This window comes from Poeciliopsis prolifica, unplaced genomic scaffold (assembly GCF_027474105.1).
Source record: "Poeciliopsis prolifica strain line A6 unplaced genomic scaffold, Auburn_PproV2 SCAFFOLD025, whole genome shotgun sequence".
NCBI lineage: Eukaryota > Metazoa > Chordata > Actinopteri > Cyprinodontiformes > Poeciliidae > Poeciliopsis > Poeciliopsis prolifica.
This window is the reverse complement of record NW_026562400.1, coordinates 2,811,545-2,837,687: the sequence shown is the minus strand read 5'-3', so window position 1 is coordinate 2,837,687 and position 26,143 is coordinate 2,811,545. Positions and strand designations below refer to the sequence as shown.

Genomic DNA, 26,143 nt, shown 5'->3' with positions numbered 1-26,143 from the left:
GAGATAGAAATTACTTTTATTGTCCCTGGTGGTAGTACCAACCTTTTCAGCATGTCAATGTTCTTAGGTCATCTAACGAGCCATTGTTGGACCCAGGTGCATTAAACCAGGGAGAGGATCTAATCTTCAGTCCTAAAGTACAAGTTTCAGTCTTGGTACTAATTATAAGTAGCCGTTTCAGGATAAGCAAAGTATAAGTAAAATGAGAACTTGAAGTTCCAGCTGCTTCTAAAATTGTAGGTTCCTTACCCACTGATTTAACTTTAAACATGTGAAAATGAGGCATTGACTATATTTGGCTACAAATTGCATTTAAACATTTCTTTGCAGGTGAGAACCTTCGATTTGATGGCGAGTCCATGGTTCGCTGTATGGGTTTGAGTTGCTATACGCCACTGATGACAATCGCAACAACATCTGGGACCAGGCATCTTGCACACATACTAGAGGACTTCAGAACCCGACGGCGACTTGACCTGCGCACTACCCACAAAGTGTCTTCTGTCAAAATTGTCAATCGGAACATTCTCCAACAATGACGCAACGGCACACAGATCCGCATCGGGAAATCTCTCGACAACAATGGCAACTCAAACTCCAGGTGTCCTAAACACTAAATTGAAGGGTCTAGATTCTGGTACTTTGGGTCAAAGGTTCTTCCACATCTGGAGACAATGATGCTCTAAAAAAAATCAAACTTTTGCAGTCCCAGCTTCTGTCTTGAAACCAAACTGATTCTTTTCCAGGTGTGCTGTAGTCTTGGTTCCTCCTGGCGGTACCGTTCTTGAGTTCGATGGAACAAGATAAGATGGAAGGACGTTTCGTGAACATCGTCATCCCAGGGAGACAAGAGTACCTGACTCTGCAAGGTTGAAGTTTCTGCTTCCAGACTTGAATTATGCTGTAGCTGTAATGTTCTCCAGACAGGTGCTAATAACGAACTTGACTCAAGATTGACTAAAGGCAGATCTAATCTGTTTTTTCTAAGTGTAAAGTTTGGAAAAAATCAACAGGGAGATTTGGTAAATGGAGCACACCAAGTACCAGAATCACTTAGGTTAAATCCTGGATTTTTACAAAAACTCAAAATACTGCAGCTTTGCTTTTTAGACCTCCATCCTTAAGTAAGGTCATCTCTTGTCCTGTAGGTGTTTCTGAAGCTGGATTAGATAATTTCAAATTGATTGAACACTGGGTGGAGGACATGGTGTTATGCCTCTGTTTTTCTGTGATGTTTAGGTGAATTTGTCAAAAATGTACCCGCCCTGGCCAAAGGTTGTTCCCAACTGAAGTAAGCAGGGCGTATTTCACTGTGGGTTTAAAATAGGAGAGATTTTTGCCAGAGGCAGAATCTTTCTGAACTTAATCGGCTTTGCTGTGAGAAGGTAAATGTGCTTCATTATCTGCATTTTCTTGGAAATTTTTTACAGAATTGTTCCATATAAATGTGAGAGAAAAAAAACTCTTCAATTGCTGCATTTATTTTAGAAATAACCTTCAGCTAAAAGCAATGAGGAGATGCAAAAGTACATTTTTTTTTTTGTACTTCAAAACTGTAAAATCAAACGTTCAGAAAATGTCCCAATGAAAAAGCAAAAATTTGACCTGGTTCCAAAACGGTCAGACTGTTCATATTTACATCTTTATTCTGCAAATTTGTCAAGTTGAGGCTTTGCAAGAAAAATTTTTAAAACATTGTTCCAAAACTAAACTATGTAGCCTAAAACATCACAACAAAATTTGACATGATCTTAACATGGAGTCTGTTTGGGTGGAGGAACATAATGTAGCCAACAAGGAAACATTCTACATCAATGCTACAAATGGATCAGAGCTGATGCAGAACTAATGTTTTTGGTGCTTTTATAAAGTTGTATCTATGCTTCAATTTGGAATAAAATTGCTGCTGATGTGGCCAATGTATATCTGCTTCAGATAATCACCCACAATCCTGTCCTGCATCAGCAGTTTTACTTCACACTGGTACTTTGGGCATCCCTACTCTAGTAAAGACACGTGTAAGTTAAAGTACCCTGAATATGTAGTTTTAATAACAAGACTTCCTTTGGCAACAAACAATAATTCAAGAAACACAATTTTAAAGGCTAAACATCGGTATTTTACAAAACAATCATATAAAAAGTGGTACCAGGGCAGTTTGAAGACATATTTGCATTTTCTTACCATCTTCACCCCTAAAAAAGCTTCCAAATTACAAGATGCAAGGGCTCTTTTCTCATGATAAACTGTCTAGATCTTTCAACACTGTATGATATGTATTAGCTTTAAAAAAACCTCCAAACACAGAGACATCCTAAGATCCTGAAGTTGCATAAAACTGCTCACAGAAATAAATTATAAAAATACTGTACTACAGAAAAACCTTTTCACTGTGCATAACGATAGAGAAAGTTAGCTTTTTTTTTTTTGTCAAGTTTGCAAACGGTATTGCTTCACAGTATGTGGACATCACTGACAGTTTCTGACTGAAGCGACACTGATAAAGTTACAAATGTAGGAATGAGAGAAGGGATGAATCCTTTAAAACAAGGAATAATCGTACCAGAGCCAAAGCAACAAGCTAACAGAGAAACAGTGAAACTTTTTGGATTTCTCATATATCTGGACACTGAACACAGTGGCATTTCTGGATCAGAAAAAAGATACTAGAAAGTCACAAATACTGGGCTGTGTGGGCAATGACTCAGGCTGGATTTATGACATTTTTTGTGTCCTAAATACTGACACCACAAGTGTGGAAAGAAGAAAGAGAAGAGTGAAACCAGGATAAAAAAGTTTGCTTGAAATGAATTTGGTTTGGCCCCATGTCCCCAGAGCTGTTATCTCAGATCTTTGGGGACTTCGAGAACCTTGTAGACATTGTTGGAAAAGACAGCCGAGAAGTACGGCCACGGGTCGTTGGACATTTGAGTGCAGAAGGGAGTTTTCCTGACGTTGTCAGGGTCCTCTATGTCCCAGATCTCTGGCATGCTGCACCCGGGCCTGAAGAACAGAGACAGGGATGAAGACAAGTCCACAGCCCTAACCAGAGAGGAGTGGTCTGGGCTGGGCTTACCTGGTTCTCCTGGTGCACCAGGAATCCTCCAGGATGAAGAAGTCCACCCCCAGCTTCATCAGGTTTCGTTGAACTGTTTCACCAGACATGCGACTGTACATGGAATAGACCAGCTTGGTTCTCTCTCTGTGAAGAAGCATGGATTTAAACGTTACTGTTAACAGAGTTTATACACTTTTCGTCAAGCACTTTCCAAGTGCCACACTTTGGAGACAAAGACAAAACAAATGAACAAAAGAAGACAGTTTCAATTCACCATTAAATGGGGATGCGCCGATCTACTTTCTTCACGTCTGAAAATTGTTTCGGCACAGCCCGTCCAAAAAAGACAAACAACATGAGACCAGGGTGGACGGGTGCCGGAGGCTGCAGCCGTCATACAGAAATTAAACACTTTCCAAACCATGAAAACCACTAAATGAAATTCAAGCTTTTTGTCAGCCAGCCAATTTATTGGTGCAAATTACCTTACTTTTGGGAGATTGGTGATCGGCCGATACTTACATGTGAAGTAGATCTTATCCTTCCATCTCATCTACCTTATTAAAAATCTCTTCTGTGTTCCTGTGAGAAAATTGACTGATAAAAACTGTTCCCCTGGTCATGTCTACACTTAACAGCAGTCACCAACTCAACAACTGTTTTGATGTAATTAGTTAAATATCAGACAAAAAAAACTTAAATCGGCCAAAATCGGAATTGGCAGGTCAGGATTTTTAAAGATCGGTAATAAGATGTCGACCAAAAAACTGCAATTGGTGCATCCCTAATTTGAAGCGCCTGTACGAACCCTGCATTAAATACCGACGGCTGTCTGCTGATCCATAAAAACGGCCCAGTAATGTGAAAATTTGTTCGTTGTCACAATAAAGTCTGAAAAACTCATAGCAGCTCAACTGACCTGAGACCAGCGTCTTCGTAGTGGGGGTGGTTGACGATCGGCCGGCCAGCAGAGAGCTTCACGCTGGCCATGGTGGGCATGGCTCCAGCAAACACAGAGTCTACACAGAACCACGACAGAACCCAGTGGAACCAGTCAGCAACACAGCTGCTGCTGTATATATGTGCCAAAATGAGATTTTCAGAGTGAATTTAACTGTATTTCTTGTGTTGTGAAGCTGTTGACTCACCAGGCTGGGTGTTTTCCTGGATCCAGTCCAGCAGCTCCTCCTGCGGCAGGTTGCTGAACTCTCCAATGATGGCCCACTGGGCCTGCAGGTTGGCCACTCCCTGCACGGCCATCATGCCCAGCACTGTGAAAACTACAGCCTGGTGCTTGAACCTCTCACCAACCCAACCAAACAACTGGGAAAGGAACGGACAGCGGACATGTTTGACGCACAACATGCATTAAAATGATGCAGCACTCTGCAGAGTCAATAAACTTCATTATACCTACATTACATTTTATTAAAAACTGATCTACTATTTTTGTGTCTTTCGACTGATTGTTCCATAAACAGAAAAGGCTTTCCACTTGTTTAGTTCTAATTCTGAGTTTTTCAAAATACCTCCGATTGTCTCAAATTATATATGCAATCTATTTTAATAAATAATTTTTGCAGATGTTTTGGTAACACACTGCTATGTATTCAAACATACTAAAATCTGTGTTGGAGCAAGATAGAAAAGCTGTCCAGCAGAAAATATCAAGAAGTTAGTTAACCCTCCTGTTGTCCTCGGCTTATGTCGACCGAGGACAAGCCCTTAAAAAATATGTTTTTCAATTGCAGCTGCATACAGAAACTTTAATCTAACAGTCCTGCGTCAGAACTATGGTGTGCACAACTCAGGGGGAAGTTTAGGCTCAAGCAATCCAAATGTGAACTTTACAAAAGAAATAAAGATAACCAAACCCAGGCCTCAGGTCAGACTGACCGGAAGACTAAGGAAATTACAGCTGGACAGGCAAACAGTATGGAATGGCATCACTGATCTCCGTAAAACTGATATCTTTTCAAATTTCCCCCCCCTCCTGTTGCCCTCGGGTTGACATGACCCGAGGACAAGCCCTTATAAAACATTTTTTTAATTGCAACTGCATACAGAAACTTGAAATCTAACAGTCCTGAATCAGACCTACAGTGTTCACAACTCAGATGGAATTTTCTGCTGGAGCAATTCAAATGTGAACTTGACGAAAAAAATAAGAATAACCTCCTGTTGTCTTCGGGTCAAAATGACCCGAAGACAAGAGGAGGGTTAAGAGTAACAATTCCCACATTTAATTGGGCTAGTATTGTTCTAATCGGTGTCAGTATTCAGAGCCCAGTTTGTCGTGTCTTTGGGAGTTGAGGCCCACCTGTCGGGAGCAGAGCAGTGACGCCATGATGCACATGTGCGGAGTGAGGAAGAGCTTCAGGCGCATGATGAGGATGGCCAGGACGGCGAAGGCGACCAGCTGCAGGCTGTGGTACACCAGCTGCACAGACACACAGAGGAATGCATGAGTTTACGCTGACATTCACAACTTCTCACGCTTCCACAGCACACACAATAAAAAGGACGGAGAGTTTAAGACACTCTGTGAACAGGAGTAATATATATTGGGTGTCATTCATATTTTCTGTGAAGGTTGAATTTACCAAAATGACAACAAACAACTTTTTATTAGTGAGCAAACTCACGGAAATTTACGAGCTATCGAAACAAAATTAGATAACTTTACATGGAAAAATGTCTATTTCTTTCCTGGAGAGTTAAAAAATAGAGGTGCAACTAATTACTATTTTAGAAATCAGTTATTCTATCGATTATTGCAACAATTAATCGGATTAAAAAACTGGTGCGCTCCACATGTCTTTTATTAAGACTTTTTTAGATACATTATTAGAAATATATTAAAAGATGTAACTCAATAACTCAGTTCTTTCGGGTGTGACATTTACCTGAACTTTATTATTTACAGTATATTTTAGAATAACATGAAGGTTAAAGGTTACATAGGCTGGTCTTTCATTTCACTGTGAAGATTATCTATTCCCAAAACACTAAATCTGTCCAAACATTTTTAGTACACTTAAAATATTATAAAACTAACTTAAAATCAAGGAGCTTATACACACAAAAACACTTTTTCTCACCATTATAAAGACTGCATATTGAAATTAGCATCTGTAACCCAATTTATGTGTCACTTAGTTCTGTACAAAAAAGTAAAGCTATTATGTGAGGAATCTGCTGCTGGTGGGTGAACAGCGTTACAGAAAATTACACAAGACAGCTGAGAGAGGGATGAAAAAAGCAAGAAGAGTGGGATTTCACAGCAAAGCACAAACTGCTTTTCATTTCTGGGAAGACAAGAGGGATGAAAATCCCTTAGGGAGACAAAACCGACTGCAACACAGAGGAGAAATATTCTGAAATCAGAGGAACGACGCAGCCAATGGCATCTGAGAAATTAATCAGTTTAATCACAATTAAAAAACATAAAGGAACTTTATTTCCTTACCTCTCCTTTTGCAGCGACATCAGACCTGCAGAACAAAACAGATGAACATAAAGAGACAAAATTATTTATTAGAAAATGAGAGAAGAAAAACTATTTAGAATATTTTTAAATAAAAACAAAAGCATAGAGAAAGAAGAAGTCACCTTGTGAATTCATCACCATCCTCCGTGTTTAGAGACGTTTTTGCTTTTTGTGTCAGAGTACGAAACAGATCCTGCACCGTCTGAGGAGGACAAATTAGGATTAGGATTAAAAGCAAGGACTGTTGGATCTTTGATGTCATCACAGATTTTTTTTGTTTTGTTTTTAGTGGTAATACTCCTTTAACTGCTTGCTCATGTATTGCCTCCTGGGCTCTGCCAAAAATGAGTCATGTATTCTTAGCTTAGCGTGGGTTGGGCATAAAAAGATTAAACACCAAATGTTTTTTTCTCTCTCATATTTTTTGGCAAGAAAGATCCTTGCAATAATAGATTATTTTCTTTACTTCTCGGTTTAGAGATGAAAAAGAAGGTGTAGAAGCTGCAGGAGAGAAAACATTTTCATGTAGACTTCTTAAAACTGAAGCGATGCAACCTGCTTCCTTCATCCCAGCAGTTTGGTTTGGTTGTCTGCAAGCAGCTTTGTGTTTGATGCATAAAAAGAGCTCCGAGGTTTAAAAAGCGATTTCATCTTTATGCCTGACAGCATGCAGGGCTGCACAGAACAGCAGCGGGTTTATAGTGAAACCTTCTGACTGTCTCAATGTTTAATTCATGACGCCATGCAGGGAAATTCAATAAGCCTGAAGAGAAGTGCTTAATAATCCTTTATAATCTCAGTGACTTTACAGCAGATTTTAGCTACCTTCGTGAGAGTTTGTTCACTAATTGGTTAATAATGGAGATATTACACACATAATCTAGCAAACATACAGCAGATGGTTTGTCTGCTGCAACAACAATGATCAAGGTGGAGAAAGATTCAGTGGAATCTCTTGGTTTCCTTGGATAATCGCTTGTTTTGCTTGGATTAGAATGGGAAAAACTAAACAGGAAACAGTGCATCTCAGTAAAATAGCAAAATATTAAAGAGATGACTTTGTTTAGTAATTAAATAAATGTAACAAATCAGAATTTCATTTATGACTGTCGGATAACTATCAGAAAATTTGTAAAATGCCACTGAAAAGGCTTTGTTAAAGAAACTATCAGTTCACAGAATGCCATTTCGAAGAATATTAATGGAAAGTTAAGTGGAAGGAAAAACTGCCCACAACGCAGATCCAGTAATTCATGCAAAAAAAGGCACAACAGAGTATTGAATGCACATATGTTACAGTGCAGGGTCTTACTCATTTCTGTGTTAAAAATGCTTTTTTTAAAAATTAGTTTAATGCTCAGTTTTTCATTTAAGCGATAAGAATAAAAATTTACATAAAAAAACACTTGAAATAAATTACTGTGTGTATTGAACGTAAATAATATCCCAGTTTCCTTCCTTGAATATAAAAACTGAAACCATTTAATTTAGAAATTCTTTCACTTCGGTTGGTAATTGGTGTCAAATGAACACATTTCATTCAAATCAAAGCAGCAATTAATAAATATTATTCAGATCAATCAATGATTATTTTATTCCATCTCTGCTTTCTTTAATTCACCTTCATGTGCCAAGTTTTTACCAGCATGATTGCTGCTGTTTCCTAACTGGATCTCCTCTGAGCTTAAAGTAAAATAAGAAGTTCAAAATGACAATCTATTATTAAAATAATAGATAAAGAATGTATATTTACATATAATATCTGCTACAATATAAATGCATATCAGCAGCTTTAATATAATCTGAATAAATGTTGTCAAACATTTCAGCTATAATATATTTCTATCAGCCTCTTGTTATAATGATTTCTAGAAACCTCCTAAGGTAAAACTGAAAGCTTTAGCTCATCATTCTGAGCTTTATTAGTTCAGATTATTAAAGTGAACTGAGGGAAACAGGAAAAAAAGAGCCTGACTTAGAGTGAAACACATAATGAAACGTGAAGGTTTTTCCTAAGAGGACTATGCATTAAGTTTTACTTATTTTATGTGAGAAAACTCACCTTGTTTGCAACGAGAGCAACCACCAGCATGTTGACGGGCAGCAGCAACGTCTTAAGGTAACGAACCGGCGTCTGAGGGAGAGCGACACAGGAAGGAAGTCAAAGAGACTGTGAAACGATTCTCTGCGGTCGGTTTCCACAGTTTAATTAGACAGATTTATTTTACCAGAATGTTGACGGTGATATGGTCAAAACAAATTAAAGTTAGATAAAAAAAATTAATTCAGAAAAATGAAGTTCAATAAATAATTTGAAATAAGAAACCAAAGAAAAAGGAAAAAATGTTAACCTCTAATTAACAATGAAGTAACACAGTACATAAAATACAGATGCAAGTGAAAAACACCTGCTTCTGAAATTAAGTTTGTTTAAGAATGACAAACCAAAAACAATGTCAAAGGAAGGAATTACAATAAATTGCAAACATTTGCAGACTAAATGTGTAGCCAGTAGTCAGTGTGGTTTCATTCATATTCTGTTCAAGATAAATCATTAAGTCAGGTCAGCGTGCAGCACAAAGCTCGACTGAATCAGCTGTCAAGTTCTGCTGCGAGGGTTTTTGTTCCCTGTCAGCACAAATCTGGTTCCATCTGAACTCTGACACAAAGCAGTGGGAGTTTCAACATGTCTGACATCTAAAAAGATAACCAAGTGACATTTTAAAAGCAATTTAGACTTTCATTTTGGCTGTAAAGACTTGAATGCGACTGATCAGATGTTCAGAAAGATGAATGTGAGTTTGACTTGCCTCAAACTCCATGAAGTCGAATTCGGCAGCGCAGGTGTACATCAGAGTGTGGAAGTCTCTGTAACTCGTGAATTTGGACTTGATCAGTCCACTGATGTGAGCCTGGAAAAAAATAAAAACACAAAGTGCCAATTCTGCCCTAACATGGAACCCAACATGTGGTTTAATAATTTCAGTAGGTTGCAAAATGTTCAGAGTGGCTTAATTTAACCAATTTTGACATCAAGCATTACGGTTTCTCTTGTTCCTACTACTTATTGTTTCTTACAACTTCTAAACATGAGCATTTTCTGAAGATACTCTAATCTTTTGATGCAGAGTCAGAATATTACCATCACATGGAAAAGTGGCAGCATTGAAACATGAAACCTTGATATCTTACATCATCAGAGGCACCAAACACAGAGGAGAGCAAAAATTTGAGCAGAATTGTGGAGCCAACCCAAGCCAGTCCCTGGATCACCTGCCAATGAAAACATGAATTATTTTTCATGCAATCAAAGCCTTTCTGTAAAAAGCAACAAGAGCAAGCTAATAAATAATTTACTATAATTACAAATTCTATCCTAAATGCTATCTGCGTTTCACCTCCCACTCTTTTGATTTTGCGTTTCATCACACAAGCGTTGGCTGCGAGCAACAAAACACACCAGAAAATTCTGTGAATATAAAACAAACCCTATAAACAAATCCAAAAAAATCTCTGCTAATTTTATATATTATAAAAGTCAGTCAGATGAGAACCAAAGGTAAAGCCTGAGCAGAACAGTCATTTTGAAGTTGGGATCAACTTAAAAAACTGTTGTAAAATGAAAAATTGTTGCAGGAAAAACACTTGTCTAACCCAGGTCTAATTATTACCAACACATTTCATTAAATATGCTGCAAGAAACATGGAGACGCTTCACAGAAAGGTCATCCAAACCCAGGAGCCTCTTGCTGAAACGTCCCAACAACCATGCAGCCCTTCAGCTGCCTTTACAATAACATTTTGTATTTATAGATGTGACTCTAATATTGTGACTTCCTGCATGTAGTGCTGGTATTTGCACTAAATCACCAGGCAGATATTTCGATCAGTGCTTTTTAAATATGGTTTTTATATCCTATCCAATTTCCTACCAGAAGGAAGCAAGAGTCCAGAGATTTCCACAAATATTTTGTAACAATGTGACAATTTTTAAAATTCATTTGATTGCATTCACACCCTTGTAAACAAATACAATATTCAATTTGAGTTAAAATGTTTATTAGGGGAAAAACATGCTATGACACAGCAGGAGTGCCACAATTAATGGCACACTTACGTCAATCCTAACTTTACAGGTAGGGGAGATTTTTTTTGTATTTCTCATTTATGATGTTTTGCTCATGGTTCCCAGGCATTTTGAGAAAAAACTTCATCCTTCACCACACCTACCAAAAGTTATTTTTGTAAGGTGTGAAATATTTATTGTAGTTTCACATAAGATCCATCTTGAGTGTCTCTTTATCCAAAACTTTTCTCTGTCACACTATTGAATACTTGCCTTGAGCTTAGCATTACTAAACCCATGTAACACTATGCAAACGCTCTGTCTGCACCGATGAAGGTTAGCCTATTGTGGAATGCCAGATGCTCAAAACTGAAAGTCCAACTTAAGGCATGAATTATTTTTTGGCTAATGTAACCTCATCACTTTGGGGGGATTTAAGAGCTCTTAAATTTCATTCCTAATTTGTCATTTTGCTCCTTAAATAAAAAAATAAAAAAACATAAAAAGCGAATGACTGAATTTTAAATCCCTAACTATAATACTCATGCAGTATTCAGAATTTAAGTGCATCAAACGAGAGGTTACAAGAGGTTCAGACATGTGTACTATAAGAATATAACTGTTACCCAAGACCTGATATTATCAAATAATTTTGCATTTGTGAAGAAAACTTTACAACTTTAGCTTTTCTGTTTGTTCTTTTCTCTGCAAACATAAAATAACAACATCTAAAGTATCACCACAGTACATTCTTGAAATGAAAGAAGGTTATTTCTTCTCACCCAGAGGATAACGCCAGGTTTGAACACCTGAATGAATTGGGTCCTTAAAGCAATGATGACCTAAACAGGAAAAAGACAATTAAACACTGGCTTTAATATGTTTCTGTATAAAAGACATAGATTCTTATAAGCACATCTTAACTTGATATTTGCATGAAGAACTTCAGAAACTCACCCAGATGGAAATGAGCGAAGAAGCATAGAAAGACGTGAGGAGCATGGAGTTCCCAAACATCAGGACGAAGCAGACACCGAGTGTGATCTGAGAAAAGAGGAGAAGAAGTGTTTTCTCTCAGTGTGAAATCTGTGGCTTTATGTTTGTAAATGATCATAATAACACTTAAGAGGCTGACAATGGCAGTGATCTGATACAGTATCACTTTATTAATTGCACCCTTAGGGAAAATTTGCCTTGCAGTCAAATGAAAAACTAACATCACAATCACTCTCTGTGAGTAGTTACAACAGAAATAGAAACACAAGGGAAATCATCAGACTAAAATGACAAACCAATTATAGCTCATCATAGCTTAAATTTATCTGAATAATAGCCAGAATAATAAAAGTTGGTGCTTGATTTATGCTTTATTTTATTCAACTGTCTTTAAAAGATTTTTGTGGCACATCAAGTCTCTTTACTATATTCTCCACTAGTTCCAGTCGTTTCCTTTGGCCACAGATAAAAAGCAAAATAATATCTGTGTCTGAGTACTGCAGCAGGGTGGTCTGGGATATCTGCATTAAGTGATAATAATAGATCTAACCAATGCATTAAAATGGGAATTCACAGCCACAAGCAGAAAATAATCCCATTCAATAAAGTCTTAATACTTAATCCCAGTGAAGTGTGGAAAACCGAATCCCTCTCCATTGTGCATACGTTGATCACCAACTGGGGTTGCTCAGGATTGAGGGGCTTTTCAGCTGTTGCCAGTGGGTATTTGATAAAGCAGAGTAGGATTACTGAAGCAGTTTTTCAAAAAGGGGAAAAGCTGTACACACAGAGGCAGATGTAGTGTACGGGTTGGGCCTCTTCATTAAAGTGCCACAGTCAACACATCTGTATGACATGCATGACGACAGTGACAGTCACCAGAGCCCAAAGAAAAACCTTTGAGAGGCGGCGGAGAGTCTCGTCATGGTGGTGCAGCAACGGCATGATCCAATTAAGCCCGTCACAATAAGCAATAAATCAATTCATTGCATGATAAATTAAAATAATTTCCACTTGGACAACAGTGGTTAAAGAAATACTCCACTTTAATATCGTTTAGCTGGCATTTTGAGAGACAAAGCAAAAAATCGACAGAGTATGTAGTTGTTTTGCCTGTTTTCCTAGTCTCAGCTAAATGATTATTATTTATTGAAGTGTCATTTTATTTACAGTGGCGTCATAATCCATTTTAATTAATGCTGTTTCAGTTGTTTTGTTTATTTATAATGTCTTCCAGTTCCAGCGTAAAATGTTTTTTTAATCCTTGAGTGGATTAAAATAATATGTCACTATTCCTTCTTATAAATATTATTGTTACATTAGTTGAAAATTATCTCAAAATGGCAATATTATTTTTTATCACAATAATTTCTGGGACCATTTATCATCCATCAAAATTTGTTATTGTGACAAGTCAAATAAAGATCTAAGATGGTCACAGTACTAAAGTAACTGGTTTGTTTCTATAGGTTATTTCACCTGGTTTGGTTTTTGATTTTATGCAATTTTATTGTAAAAATCAACATTTGAATGTCTGGTAATGTTGCATTTAGAAGAAAACTGATACACACATGCTTTATTTTAAGAAAAAAAAAAACATCTAGAAAGGAACTATATTTCAATTATCCTCTGATTTATTATCATAAAAGCTAAACATTTAGATCAATTTCTATTTTTGTCATTCTTAGCATTCAAAAATTGCAGCTTTTTCCTACCAACTTACTTCTTAATTATATAAACCAAACATCTAAGAGGGTAAGCGCAAACCGTTTCATCCTGCATGTGGTAGAGGACACACACGTCAAAACTGTGTCACTTCTATTTCAGTAGACAAAGCCAAAGTCATCGCCAAGCTCTCTAAATTATGCACAGCCATATGCCTTCCCGTCCCAATCTTCCCGTAAAGGAGCTTCTCCTTATCTGCTGCGGCCACAGACTGCAGCTGAGAGCCAGGCAAGCCGGGGATTAGGGCGACAGGAATGTGGACCAGAGGAACAAACGGTCACATTCCCGTATTTTGTGGTAAAAGGGAACGGTGCATGAGAAGTGATACTGTTAATGTCATAGAAACCAATCCCTGTATTTGCCGCTTCTGTTCTCTTGTCTTATGCGATATTCTTTCAGCTATTACTTTCAGAGATAACACAACATGTCACACCTCAGGGGCAATCAGCTGGGAATAGATTTGTCTTATGCAAAATACAGAAAAGGTTTCTTTCATGCCTGTATTGACAAATCCAAGCTGTCAAGGTGCAGAATTGACAGGAGGAAGCATAATATCAACATGTTTACTGATCAATGTATGAAGACATGTAGGTCTGCTGTACCATGTGAGTGACCAGAATGGACTGCATTTTAGCAGCAGCAAGGTAGCCCAGGATATAGGATGCAAACAGCGAAGCCACCTGGAACATAGAGAGCAGAAACCTTAGGGAGGAAAATCTACAATGTGTCTGACAAAACATTAATTCAACAACTTCTAGTGCAGCAGACTCTGCATTTAAAAAGGCCTTTAAAAAAACCATTTATTGTTCTATAAGGACAATTTCACACTGAAAAAATTCTAAATGTTTTATTTGCTGAAATGTGTACAAATTTGGATAATTCTGGCTTTACTTCTTATTCACCTGAGGTGCAAATATGATGTGGCACAGAATCCCATTCGTTAGCAACCAAGACAAGAGACAACATGCATTCAAGTAAGGCTGAGCCTCATAAACCAGAAATAAAACAGCTTTTCATTTTAAAATTACTCACATCTTTGAAAGTTTAAAACAGCTCAAGCTGTGACAAAGACTCTTAAAACGTTTTCTCTTGTGAATCGATGAGAAAATTCATCCATCTGTGAAGATTAAGTTGGTTGTATTGGGAAAACAAAAGAATAAATGTAATTTTAACAGCAGAGATCTCTCAACAATCAAACTCATTTATTGTTTTCTCCGTGAAATTATGCTAATGAATAAAAGATAAATATGTTTTAATGATCGCACGTTTACCAGAGGTGTCAGGTGTCATGTAAACATTTTAAATTATTCCACTGAGACATGAAATTCTCACGAGGATCTAAAAACAAATTCAAGAGGTATCTGACCCAGTGCTAACAGATGCCTGGAATTTAGAAGTAGTACAAAAAAGAAAACCCTGAAAGAGAAAAACACACACACACACGCGCGCACACACACGATCAAGGACATGTTTCCAAGGATGCATTGCAAAGGATGCAAATCAGTTTAAGCTGTGGCTGCAGGGAGTCAGGATGAAACAAGATGCAGTGAGAAGAGGTTTGGCTACTTCTTTTTCAAACTAATTTCCACACATTGGGCGATGAATTAGATACAGTTGGGCTGCAGAAGAAAAATGGCTTGGTGGAAACTATAACTCTTACAAAAAGAGCAATTTCATACTTTTTGAGAGTCAGCTGAGGAAAAGCGCAGAGGAGTGGTTTCTAAGCATAGAGCGGTATAGAAAGTGTGCAGCAGCTCTGTCAGATTTTGCTCGGTTGTCTTTAGTTATGATCTGTGCTTCTGTGAGGCCGTGTTGGTACAATTAGGTTAAGCCGACAGCTGCAGCAATCAGATTCCTTAGGTTCCCCTGGAAAGTTTACACGAGGGTATCAGAGAGATTGTCCTTGCGGAGGTCATGCACGTTTGCGCAGCTGGTTTTACTGCTGTTTGCACTGACAAGTCTTTGTTGTTGACTTATTATTCAGAAACCATCTGCTGCTTTCTTGTTGGTTGTGCAGGAGGCTCTACTTCTGCTTTTCAAAGATGTATGTTTGCATAATTGCACGTCTGTTTGCAGCCATTTTCACATGTGAAAATGGTGCGAATGTTGAGTAGCGGGGTGTGGCCTGCAACACTTTACTTGGCTTTATAGTGACAAGACGCCCTAAAGACGCTCAACCTGAAAGGAGCTCAAAACAGGCAGAACTGAGCACTAAAATCTCCTTATCTAAGAATGAGTTTGTGCCAAAAATGTAACGGAAAATATTTTGTAAAGCCTGTATACCACTCCTAACCTCTTCAAAGAAGCAAAGTCCCCTGTAGGGGATGGTCCCCTGTAGGGGATGGTTTAAATGGTTAATATTTTATCTAAATGTGATAATTCTGCTTTTGTACAAATCTAGATTACTTGGTCCAGGAGGACAAAGCTTAGAATGTATCAAAAGAGTGTAATATAAAGCTCAGCCAGGCTTTCACTGGACTTTTTTTGCAGGTGAAACAAAAGCAGGATGGAGTGCACCACCAGTGTAACACTGAAGCGTTTTCCTGTCCTTCCCGACTCCTCTGCTGTCTTCTTGCTTTGCTTCTCTCATGCTCAGCAACAGCGTTTGTCAGCAGTGTCCTTGCCAGAGTATGATGTTTGTTCCCAGCTTATATCCTTAATCTACCAGCCCTGCACACAATCCCTGGCTCTGTTTACCTGAGTGAGCAGCACAAACTGGGCGAACTGCCAAGGCAGCATGAAGCATAAATTGGAGATGCCCAGAGCGACCATGGCTGTCCTGCCTGGGTTTCGTACGCTGCGGAAGAAGAGAGAGGGAGGAGGTAAAAACATAATTCAGAGCTGAGAATCTAGAGGAGATAAGAAGAGCCATATTAAGATGCCTGAGAAACAGACACGTTCAATGACAAAGAAAAGAAAACACTGAACCTCATTATCTATAATGCCACTCACAAGAGAGAGCCTTTTCCGTTTAACGAAAAGCCGATGCAGAGCGGCTTCCTAACAGGTCTCACCCAGAACAAAGTGTTATTCACAAGATGATACGACATGACAGGATAATGTTTCACTGCGGTAAGTGCTGCAGCTCCTCGAGCTTCCTTCCTTCAGAGTGCCATTTAGCTGATAACCGGAGCAGAACCTCGTTTCGTCAAAGCACAAAAGAAGTTATATAGCTATAGACTACCGACACAAATTACACAAAGGGTTTTATTTGAGAATACACTGACGGCTTAATTAGAAACATCTCTGTATTAATGAAATTATCCCTAAAAGGAGGACATTCTCCTTCTGTTTTGGGGTTTTAAATAAAATTCTGGTCTTTGCCAGGTTAAATTATTTAAATCTGACCAAAAGTTTACAAAAGCACACAACAGTCATTAAATATTCAAGAAAGACAAACTCAAAATGGGTGAAAAGTTCATCCTATGAACCAGAAGCTTGGAGAATGTGGTGGATTATGTCAGTGAGCTGCCATAATCTCAGTTGAGAAAGAGATTTTCTCCTTGAAACAAATCATACTTGCTTGTTCCTTTTTTATTTGAACTTTTTCTGACCCCAGAGAAAGAATAAACTTTCACTGTTAACATGCAAGACACAATGAACTGGAAAAAAACTCTAAATATAGTTGAACTTATAAAAAAATTGGATGTTGGACTTTTTAATCCAGGGTTGCTGCAGGCTTCACTAAGTCTAACTTGAGACTTTTTAAGACCAGTATGAATGAAATTCATAACCTGTTTTATAACATAAATGTACAAAAAAAAACACAACAAAACTAAATAAATTGAATGTGTTGCCAAGATAGGTGAGCCAGTGGGAAAGATGAAAATAATCCAACCAACTGGTGATTAATTTGCACCATGATAGAATTATTTAGTTTTAGCGGCTATTAGCAGTGAGTTAACACCTCAAGTCACAGAACGCAGAGAGGATGTTTGCGCGTACTTCAAAGTTTTGCGAAAGTACTGTAAAGAAATTAAGAGTTTAAATAGTCCTGCAATAACCAGATTTAAGATATGTGATTAACGTACTTGAGGTCAACCTTTTTTCTTCTCCAATGAATTTAAAATATTTTAAGACCTTAATTTTAGATTCATGAATGTAAGACATTTTAATGATGCACAGACACCCTGTAATCTAATGTCAAAAAATGTAGGAATACTTCAATATTAATATTATAATGGATGCAAAATGTTAATATAGCAGTTTAAGAATGTCTGGAGATGATCATTATACAAGGTCAGTTGACGAAATGAAAGAAAAATTATGGTCAAATCATTGAATGTAATGTCTATGTGAGTACAGTACTGACAGGTGAGTGTTAGCATGACGATTGATTTGTGCATTTACCGTAGGATGTAGGTCAAAAGCAGCATCTGCAGGACTAGAAATGGGTACGCAAAACTCTCCCTCAGAGGAGGAGTCCACATCACACGAGTGCTCTGATTTCATACAGAAAGAAAATAAAGGACAATCTAACGATGGATTAGTTTATGAATATATAAAAAAAAAACAGAAGGCAGGTAGTTTTCATGTACTGGCCTAAAAACAGCCATTCAATCTGGCATATGCAGTAGAAAACATGTCACTTTATGCGTGTTTATAAGGAAACTGCAGCTAAGCAGATCTCTGATTTTCCAACTTTAATTTCTGCTCTGCTCAGAGTAACTGGTGTTGTATTTTAGATGTTAAAGGAAACATACTCACTTCACCATGATTGAAGAAAAAACACAATGTTGAGACAATTCCACCCAGTCTGCTTCCACTGGATAGAAAAAGAAAGAAATATATAAAAGCTTCAGGGACAGCAGACGAGAAATGGGAAAAGAAGTTTTCTAGTTGATGTTTCAAATTCAAAGAATGGTCAAAAACAGAAAACAAATGATCACTCGACACATAAATCTTTCCTTTTCTCTGATGCTGCAGTGCAGAGCTCAGGGCAAACATGAACTCACCTGAGGTAAGCTCCATAAATAAAGAAGATGCTCATCATTGCGCCATTCAGCAGGAAGACACAGGCTACGTAGAAATATGCCGGGTCGCCCAGTCCTGATGTACACCAAAAAAACCATAAAGAGTCACATTTTACAGTCAACAGATTCATTTGCAGCTAAAGGGTGTTTGGCCAGTGGGAAGGAAAAACTACTTCAAGTTCAACTGCTGACATTTTCAGCTCTGTAAGATCAGAAGCTCCTCAGGTTGGTAAAATTAGGTCAGGCACATATAGCTCACAAAAAAGATAATATATGTGAGGCGCTCTGCTTTTCCCATGAGGAAAGGCACACTCTGATTCACTGCAGTAGATGTTTTGGTAAAAATATCACTCTCAGGCACTATACATCTGTTTTTGAAACATTTCATTTATCAACAAAATGGACAATTATACTTTCAGCTTGAAAATTAATATTAAATCAGCACTGCAATGGAAGCGACCAAGTTCAGTACTCAAGAGCCAGTGTCCTAAATATTTTAGATATGCTTCTTCTTCTCCCATGCGGAAAAAAATGATAATTGATAATTGATTTGACACAGATGTTGTGAGATCCAATCTGACTGATTCTGAAACTAATTCACAAAGACGAATGGGTGCAATTTTTTAATTCTGAGGTTTGGAAAGCTGATAAATATTTGTCTGCTTATACAGGATGTTATCTTGTGAGTGCTGTATACAAATATAAGCACAATCTCATATTTCACGATTCTAAAAATGAGCACTGTTAAAATCGGTTCCTCTTAAGGCTCCTAGCAGAGAAACAAAACAGTGAATCTTATTGAGGATGCAATGACTAACAGGTTGTATGTGTGTTGACGTGATCCTTCGATGGCCTCGTGTGGCTGTGAATCACAGAAAAAACAGCAGCTAGTCTAAATATGGAACACATACTCACTGCTTTCTGTCGTGTCGCTACGAATTTCACAAAAATGAAAACGCCAGGTGACAGTTTTTACAGGAAACGCAGGATGGCTGTGCACCAGGTTTGTGTAAACACTGTGAAAACAGACTGTTTACAAAGGCCCTGCTGCTTGCACTAATGAGACAGAAGCAGAACAGAGACTGCAGCTGCTGACAGCAACACATTTAAATTAATTCTTAAGATTTTCTTCATCGCTGGAGGCTTATTAAAAAAAAAACACACTAAAAGGATGCGCACATTTGTTATGATTAAACAGAAGATTTTTTACTGGACAAAGGGAAAAACAAAAAATGCTCCTCATCATAAACCACAGACAGCTGTTATCAAATGAGAAATTTTACTGGGTGATAAGTCCAAGAAATTATTGCAATAAATGATAACATTGTCGTTTGGAGACCAATATTCTCTCACAGCATAAAAATGGCAAAACTAATTTCTAAAGAACTGGAACTATAAGACACTTTAAATATCCAAAATAAATGAACAAACCAAAAATAAATAAAATGAACTATGAAGTTCAGTAAACAAACTAACCCTTCAAAATAAAAATGACGTAGTTTAGTGCAATGCAGCAGATTTTCTGTGAGTGTATTTGAGCGTAAGAGTGAAAGGTAGCTCAGGATGGGGCTCCATGGCAACCAAATACCTTCACAGCTATCCACAGGAGTGAGTCCCTCTCCTCTGTTAATGGACCAACACGTCTTAGTGGGGATCCCAAAGTAGCCCATAACACCTGTGTACATGCGGTACCAGCTGGCCAGGACCACCTGAGGAGAAGAGAGAGGCAGTGAAAAGCTTGATTGAACAACACGTTTTCAAAAGGCTTTTCTCTCTCCTCTCAGAGGAATAATCAAAACAGTGTTATGCTCTTAACAGGGTTCTGGGTTTCTCTTACTCTTCACAGAGGTAATCAGACTGTCTAAGTGATTTTTATTAACAATTAATGACCTTCAGTTTTCTTCAGGTATAAACGAATAGACAGAAAGACCAGTTTTTTTCTAATTATTAGGACAAAACAGCACAATTTAAATCTGGAAATGAAGAAACATCCCCAAATCAGAAGTCAGAGCAACAGCTTATAACAACTGGAATGTGTTCACATGCAAATTTAACAATGCATGCAGATGATACTACAATATATTATGCATCTGTAAAATCAATATTTGAATTTATTTTAATCTTAAACATTAAATTAGAAGTCATACAGCAAAGGGTTCTAGATAATAATTTTATAGTAAATACATTAAGGACAAAAAATTGGTTTCTCCAGTCAAGTGAAATGTTTGACAAAAGATGTATGGACAAAACTGGTTGTAAAAAGTCTTACATGCCAACAAGTGTTACATCCCCAGTGAATGGAAAGAGAAATATAGAAAAACTGCAACATGTAAAATGTGTTCATAAACATTAAAGTTACCTCTGGGTAGAGATTGAACCTCTTCAGAGTGTTAATGACCAGAGGATACTCGGTTAATCGGTCGTTCATGATCATGTGGAGTCCATCCAGGAACGAAGGAGCCTCGATGATGGTCTTGTAGTACGAATAGTACAGACCCTGGAATCAAAATGAAAGAAGAAGAAGAAAAATCTATACGATAAAAGCAGGGTAAACAACAAGAGAAAGTTAAACCCAACAGACTTATCCCTGAGAAAACACTCTTTTTTTTATGTTTGCACACCAGGTTGGGGTCATCTCTGGTATGTGTACACAAACGTGAAAGTTGACCTTTGAGCCAACAAAAAACCCAAAAACTAAATGTTGGGAAATGACAAATTCTGCTGCCTTGTCATCAAAACTGACTCTTGACCTTTTCATCTTGTTGCTCAACATCCATTTAATTTCCGCTCTCAAAACATGACATCCGTCTGTCAGGCACAGGACCGCCGCGTTCTGAACCACCTGTTCAGAACGCGGTGTTCTGAACAGGTGGTTCAGAACACCTGTGTGGTGTGCTTAATCTAATCAGTACTTTCTAAAATCAATGTGACTATTATGTATTTATATTGTTTAAATAACATTAATTTGCAGCATAGAATTATAAATGTTTCCTGATCAGCTGAGGACTCACAATGGCAGGAATTCTCTGAACATTTTATTCCTTTGAATGTTTAGAGTCATATATAAAACTAAATGTAGCATGACAACCTCACAAGTACAGGACAATTTGGAAACTACATGCAGGAAGGATTTTACTATGACTCAAGCCTAAGTCAGGCAACATCATAACGAAATAAAAGAGAGAAGTAGTCAAAAATGCTTCTGCAATCCATTACAAAATAAGGGACAAAATGGACATTTTTAAGGATGGATCAACTTTCTTCTACAACAAATGTTACAAGCCCCATGGTTCATTTTCAGTTTGATTAGTTATGAATACCAACCAGACTGCAAACAACAAATAAAAATCTCATAGCACTTCCTAATAAAATGTCAACTGAGTGATCGACATAAACACCAACATTTTGAACAATTGAACAATGAATATCAGAAGAATATCCGCATGCAAACATGGTACACAGCAATTTAGAGTGACCTTCTCTAATATGCAGAGTTTTGGACAGTTTTTAAAATATAAAACTCAAGAACAGTACAATAAAAAATGAGTATAAATTAATAACGTCACACCAAATTTGGGCAATTCTCATGACATAAAACCTTGTAAGCCAACACTGACTTGTAGGGTAACTAGAACTTGTATTCAAAAGTAAAAAGTGTGGTAAAAAAAATGTGGTTACTACACAACAGCTACTTTCCTGTGCACATCAGAGAACAATGTAACAACACATTAATAACCTTTTCTTCCATGAGCTTTTGGATGACATTACCAGATACATACTTGTGTTTTCAGGCAGTTTGATACTTATCATTCCATATAATTATCTGATTCAAGATATTGCTTGGTTGGCTCCCAATATCATCTGGTCTGGTTGATATTAAACTAACTCTTTAATTGCTTACTTCTCTATACATTGTAAATTAGAAAATACACAAAGCCTTGGCAGGGTATCCATGATGGTCATAATATTATACCTGATCAGTGTATATTCCCCATCCCTTTAGTTGATTAATTAAATAAATCATTGTCCATTAAATGCACCTTTAAACTGGATTAAAAAAACAACGTTCCTCACTTATTCAAACAGTAGCATGTTCTACAAAACTGTGGAAAAAGTCATCATCAGCTGTTAAAGCATTTATGATAAAAAGAAAGCAACTGCTTACCATTTCTGTTCGGAAAGCCATTTCTTTCTCCAGGTTGGACAGATGTGAAAAGTGTCTGTCATTCTCAAAGAGCTGAGACAGATGATACCTGGTCACAGGAGGAGGAGAAGTGTGTAAACAAGCAGAAAGTAAGCAAACCGTGTGTGTGTGTGTAACACAGCAGTGTTGTTGCTGCAGCTCACCAGTGCAGATATCCAGTCAGCCCAGCTGCGGACAGAGAGATCGAAAACTTTGTGAACCTGGTGAAAATGGGGCAGTAAACAGCAAACACACAAACACCAGTAAAACCGCACAGGTCACGACTCAAATGTGATCGCTGAACCATCAGTTTACTGGTGGTTTGTTATAAATGGGTATCCAGCAGTGAAGTTAATGCGGAAAGCTGTTAACACGTGTCCAACCGGCGACTAACGCAACTATAACGGAGCGGAAGTTATTTATATGAGTTTAACCACACAGACTACCGGAGAGCTAGCGCTTGTGTAAGCTAACGGTTAGCCTTGTGATGGTGAACCGAGATAATGTCCCTGATTTCCCACTGTAACGGCACCAGTTACTAACAGCGTTAGCCCCCGTTAGCTTGGGTTTTATCGGCATGCTAGCGGGATACAGCTCCGAACTTACCCAGAAGGACCGTGACAGCCAGGCTGCAGACCGACGGCGAAGTTAGCCCGAGCTTGTGTCCGATTATCGACAGCCCGTCCGCGTGAGAGAAAGCCTTGACGTCCCTGCCGGGTCGCCTAATGTTACTTTTGCTGTGGGGCGAAATATTATGAAGAGTCTGGGTCTGACCGGGACTCTTCCCGGTCTGTTTCCTGGTTTTAGCCACCATGACTGTGAGGAGAGGAGCTTCGGGGAGCGAGCTGAAAGAGCCGAGGGGTGTGAGCGCTGAACAGCTCCACCGTCGCTCCTATCTGCCCCTCCAATCTGGTTTACTACCTGAGTGATGCTGTGACTGACTCCTCGTACAAGTGTTATTACACCGCGCCCCCTGTTGGTGGTTCAGTCGTACTACATAAGCTTTTAGGTGTAGCTATGGCAACGCAAAGGCGCAGGCTCCTGGATAAATGCTGTGCATCTTTCTGCAGGTTACATTTAGAAACCAAGCGAAGAACACTACAAACAAAATAAAATAACACATAGGAGAGCAGAGGTATGAAAGAAAAGGCAGAAAAAGTAACCTCCAAAAACTGTTAAAAATAATGTGAAAAATTACGTTTTAAAGGAGCGAATGAAGATTTCTGACTAGTAAATGTCTCTCCTCGTGAGAGCATTTATTACAATCTAGGAAGAATATAAAACGTTTCCACTTGTAAAAAAAAAAAAAGAAAAAAGAAACTAAAACACGAGGCAGTAGCAAATCTGACCAGTAGGTGTCGCTGCAGAATAACAATCTGTTCTGCAATAGTTGTGATTGTACGTTAGTTAAGTTGACAGGATTTGATATTTTTCTTTTTATAAAAATACAAAATAAAATAAAAATTTTTTTTTGAGACTGCTGGGATTTTTAGAAATTGTTCTATTTGGTCTCAGACTTAGATCAGAAAATATGAGTTCATCTGATTTTTTTCATTATCTTGGAGAACGGTACGTGGAATTTTGGCATAAAAACTCCACATACTGGAGTGGTAATGTGACTGAAAAAGTGTTAAAATAGATTGTTTTACTAATGGTCATAGGATAAAATTTTGTGCTGAAATTGGATATCAGATTTCATTCACAAGGCTGTCATTTGTTACAGCCTTGAAGCTTAATTTGATGTCAAACTAAAGACAGAATAGAAAATTCATGTTGATAGCCTACCTAAGATTTGTCAACAAACTCCTTATTATAAATGCCAACGTTTTTTTTCTTGCATGCATGTGTATATACAGTGCAGATGAACTTGTTTATCAAGCAACGAACCATTTAATGCAAATTAATTTGAACAAATGTTTTACTTTTCAAACATCAGGCACAGATAGATTTTTTTATCTCCATAAATAGCAAGAAATCAAAGAAGGAAGATGAAAACTAAAAATAGTTTTTCTGAGCTTGTTTCTTTGAGATTTCCAATGTTTATTTATTTATAAATTTTTGATAAGTCTTCATGACAGTATTAAGTAATTTCAGAATCCCCTTTAAGAGCTAAAACAGCAATATTTAGAGTGTTTTTTCTGAGCCTTCATGCTAAGATATTCTCTCATTCTGCACATTGAGTGAGCTGTCAAAGCAAAATGGTGTTTCTCTACTCAAAATGTTATTAGCGTCTTATATCAACAAAGATTTCCAAAAATCTTCCAACATTTCCAAATCTAACATGAAAGGAGCAAATATGGATAATTCTCACACCTTCCTGTTACCTGCTGAAAGTCTCACTCTCTTTCACTCCGTTGCAGCTTAAATGAGCCACAAGCTGGACAGGTAGTGAAAAAAACAGTTTCCTCTTAGACGAATGAGTAAAGCATGCAGTATGTGTTAGTGAATATGTGGAAACAGAGCAAGAAACAGAAACAAAGTAAAATAATTCAAATTCTCTGTCATTCAAATTATGTGCAGTAGAATAAAATAAAAGTTTATAATTTTTTATCCAAAAGGGAGTCAGAGAAAGCAAATACCGGTACTTATTTAGTTATATGCTTATATGATAGTCTTCCTTTTAGTTCCTCTTTAAATATCTAATTTAGAATAAAAAAAACCCATAACTTTAAGTTTTCACTCTCTAACTTTGTCCTCTCCACAGAGTATTGTTTTAGCACAACCTGTTAGCATTTGCATGTGGCGGGTTCACTGATGGGTTGAAAAATTCCCGATATTTGGGTTTCTGTCAGTCAAGTCAAGGCCAAGGAAAAAGAAAATCATCAGCTTCAGTCATCGTCTCTAGTCTCAAGACATTTTCACACTTTTTAACGGGAAAGCTAAAAGTATAAATCTTTTTGATAAAGTGGGAAAATGTACATGCAAACAAATGGTTTTTATTCCCTGACTAATTTGATCTGTCTCACTGTTCTGCATTCCCTGAGACTGTACTGTCTCTTCCACTGTTTTAGTATCATTGCCGTGGTCAAACAGGCGCTCCCTCAGCCCACACACATCTGACTCTTTGCTTATTGTTACACCCTCTGCAGTTGTTGTTGGAGCAGCAGGCGCTGTGCCTTTCGCCGCTCCCTCTGTCCAAAGCCAACCCTACAAAACCACCAACACATGTAGACATCGCATGGGAAAAAAATCTTTCCCTGCATGCCACATCTCTCATCATCCAGCCCTAATTCCATCCCACCAGGAGGCTGATTCCTCGCCGCTTTTTGCTACCACAACACTATTTTCTCAAACTCCCCACAGAATCAAAACAGCCAGCTCAAACAGAAACACAATAACTGTGGCTGAGTGGTTGCCGTGGCTGTCAGAAACAGGAGGTGTCATTGGACGGGACTCTGGTGAGGGATGAGATATTGCTAGCCGTTCGCTCAGATTGGGATTACACTGATGAGATTTGTTTTGACAGAAAACATAGAATGGCAGGGCGGGTACTGTCACCGGTTTCTAGTTCTGTCAGTAGTGTGAACAACGCTATGTAAGTCATTCTTCTATTGGATGATTTACATCCAGATTTTATCTAAATCACGACAAAATGTGATATTTTTTTAATCATTCAGTATTGGTCCTTCTGTTTTGGATCAATGTCCTGCTG

The 26,143-nt window shown here is 37.9% G+C and overlaps 1 protein-coding gene across 1 annotated transcript; it reads right to left on the bottom strand.

Moving 5' to 3' along the window:
* Positions 1–1,463: 1,463 nt before the first annotated feature.
* Positions 1,464–23,443, bottom strand: dpy19l1l (dpy-19-like 1, like (H. sapiens)). Its single transcript, XM_055047293.1, has 22 exons — positions 23,098–23,443; positions 22,656–22,680; positions 22,474–22,561; positions 20,668–20,805; positions 19,897–20,017; positions 18,291–18,384; positions 18,043–18,100; positions 17,686–17,777; positions 16,033–16,132; positions 13,938–14,015; positions 11,572–11,658; positions 11,397–11,456; positions 9,741–9,821; positions 9,359–9,460; positions 8,611–8,682; positions 6,671–6,750; positions 6,528–6,552; positions 5,379–5,498; positions 4,207–4,381; positions 3,978–4,077; positions 3,077–3,202; positions 1,464–3,003 (listed from the first exon to the last, which is right to left on the bottom strand). Exons 1-22 carry the CDS (start codon positions 23,303–23,305, stop codon positions 2,841–2,843), a joined length of 2,193 nt encoding a protein of 730 aa, XP_054903268.1. The 5' UTR covers positions 23,306–23,443; the 3' UTR covers positions 1,464–2,840.
* Between the last annotated feature and the right edge of the window lie 2,700 nt (positions 23,444–26,143).

Coding starts and splice junctions, on each gene's coding strand:
- dpy19l1l (XM_055047293.1), bottom strand. CDS start 23,305: ATGGTGGCTAAAACCAGGAAACAGACCGGGAAGAGTCCCGGTCAGACC. Junction 20,018..20,667: donor GGTTCAATCTCTACCCAGAG/GTAACTTTAATG, acceptor TCTTCTCCTCAG/GTGGTCCTGGCCAGCTGGTA. Junction 18,385..19,896: donor TCCTGTGGATAGCTGTGAAG/GTATTTGGTTGC, acceptor GGTGTACATCAG/GACTGGGCGACCCGGCATAT.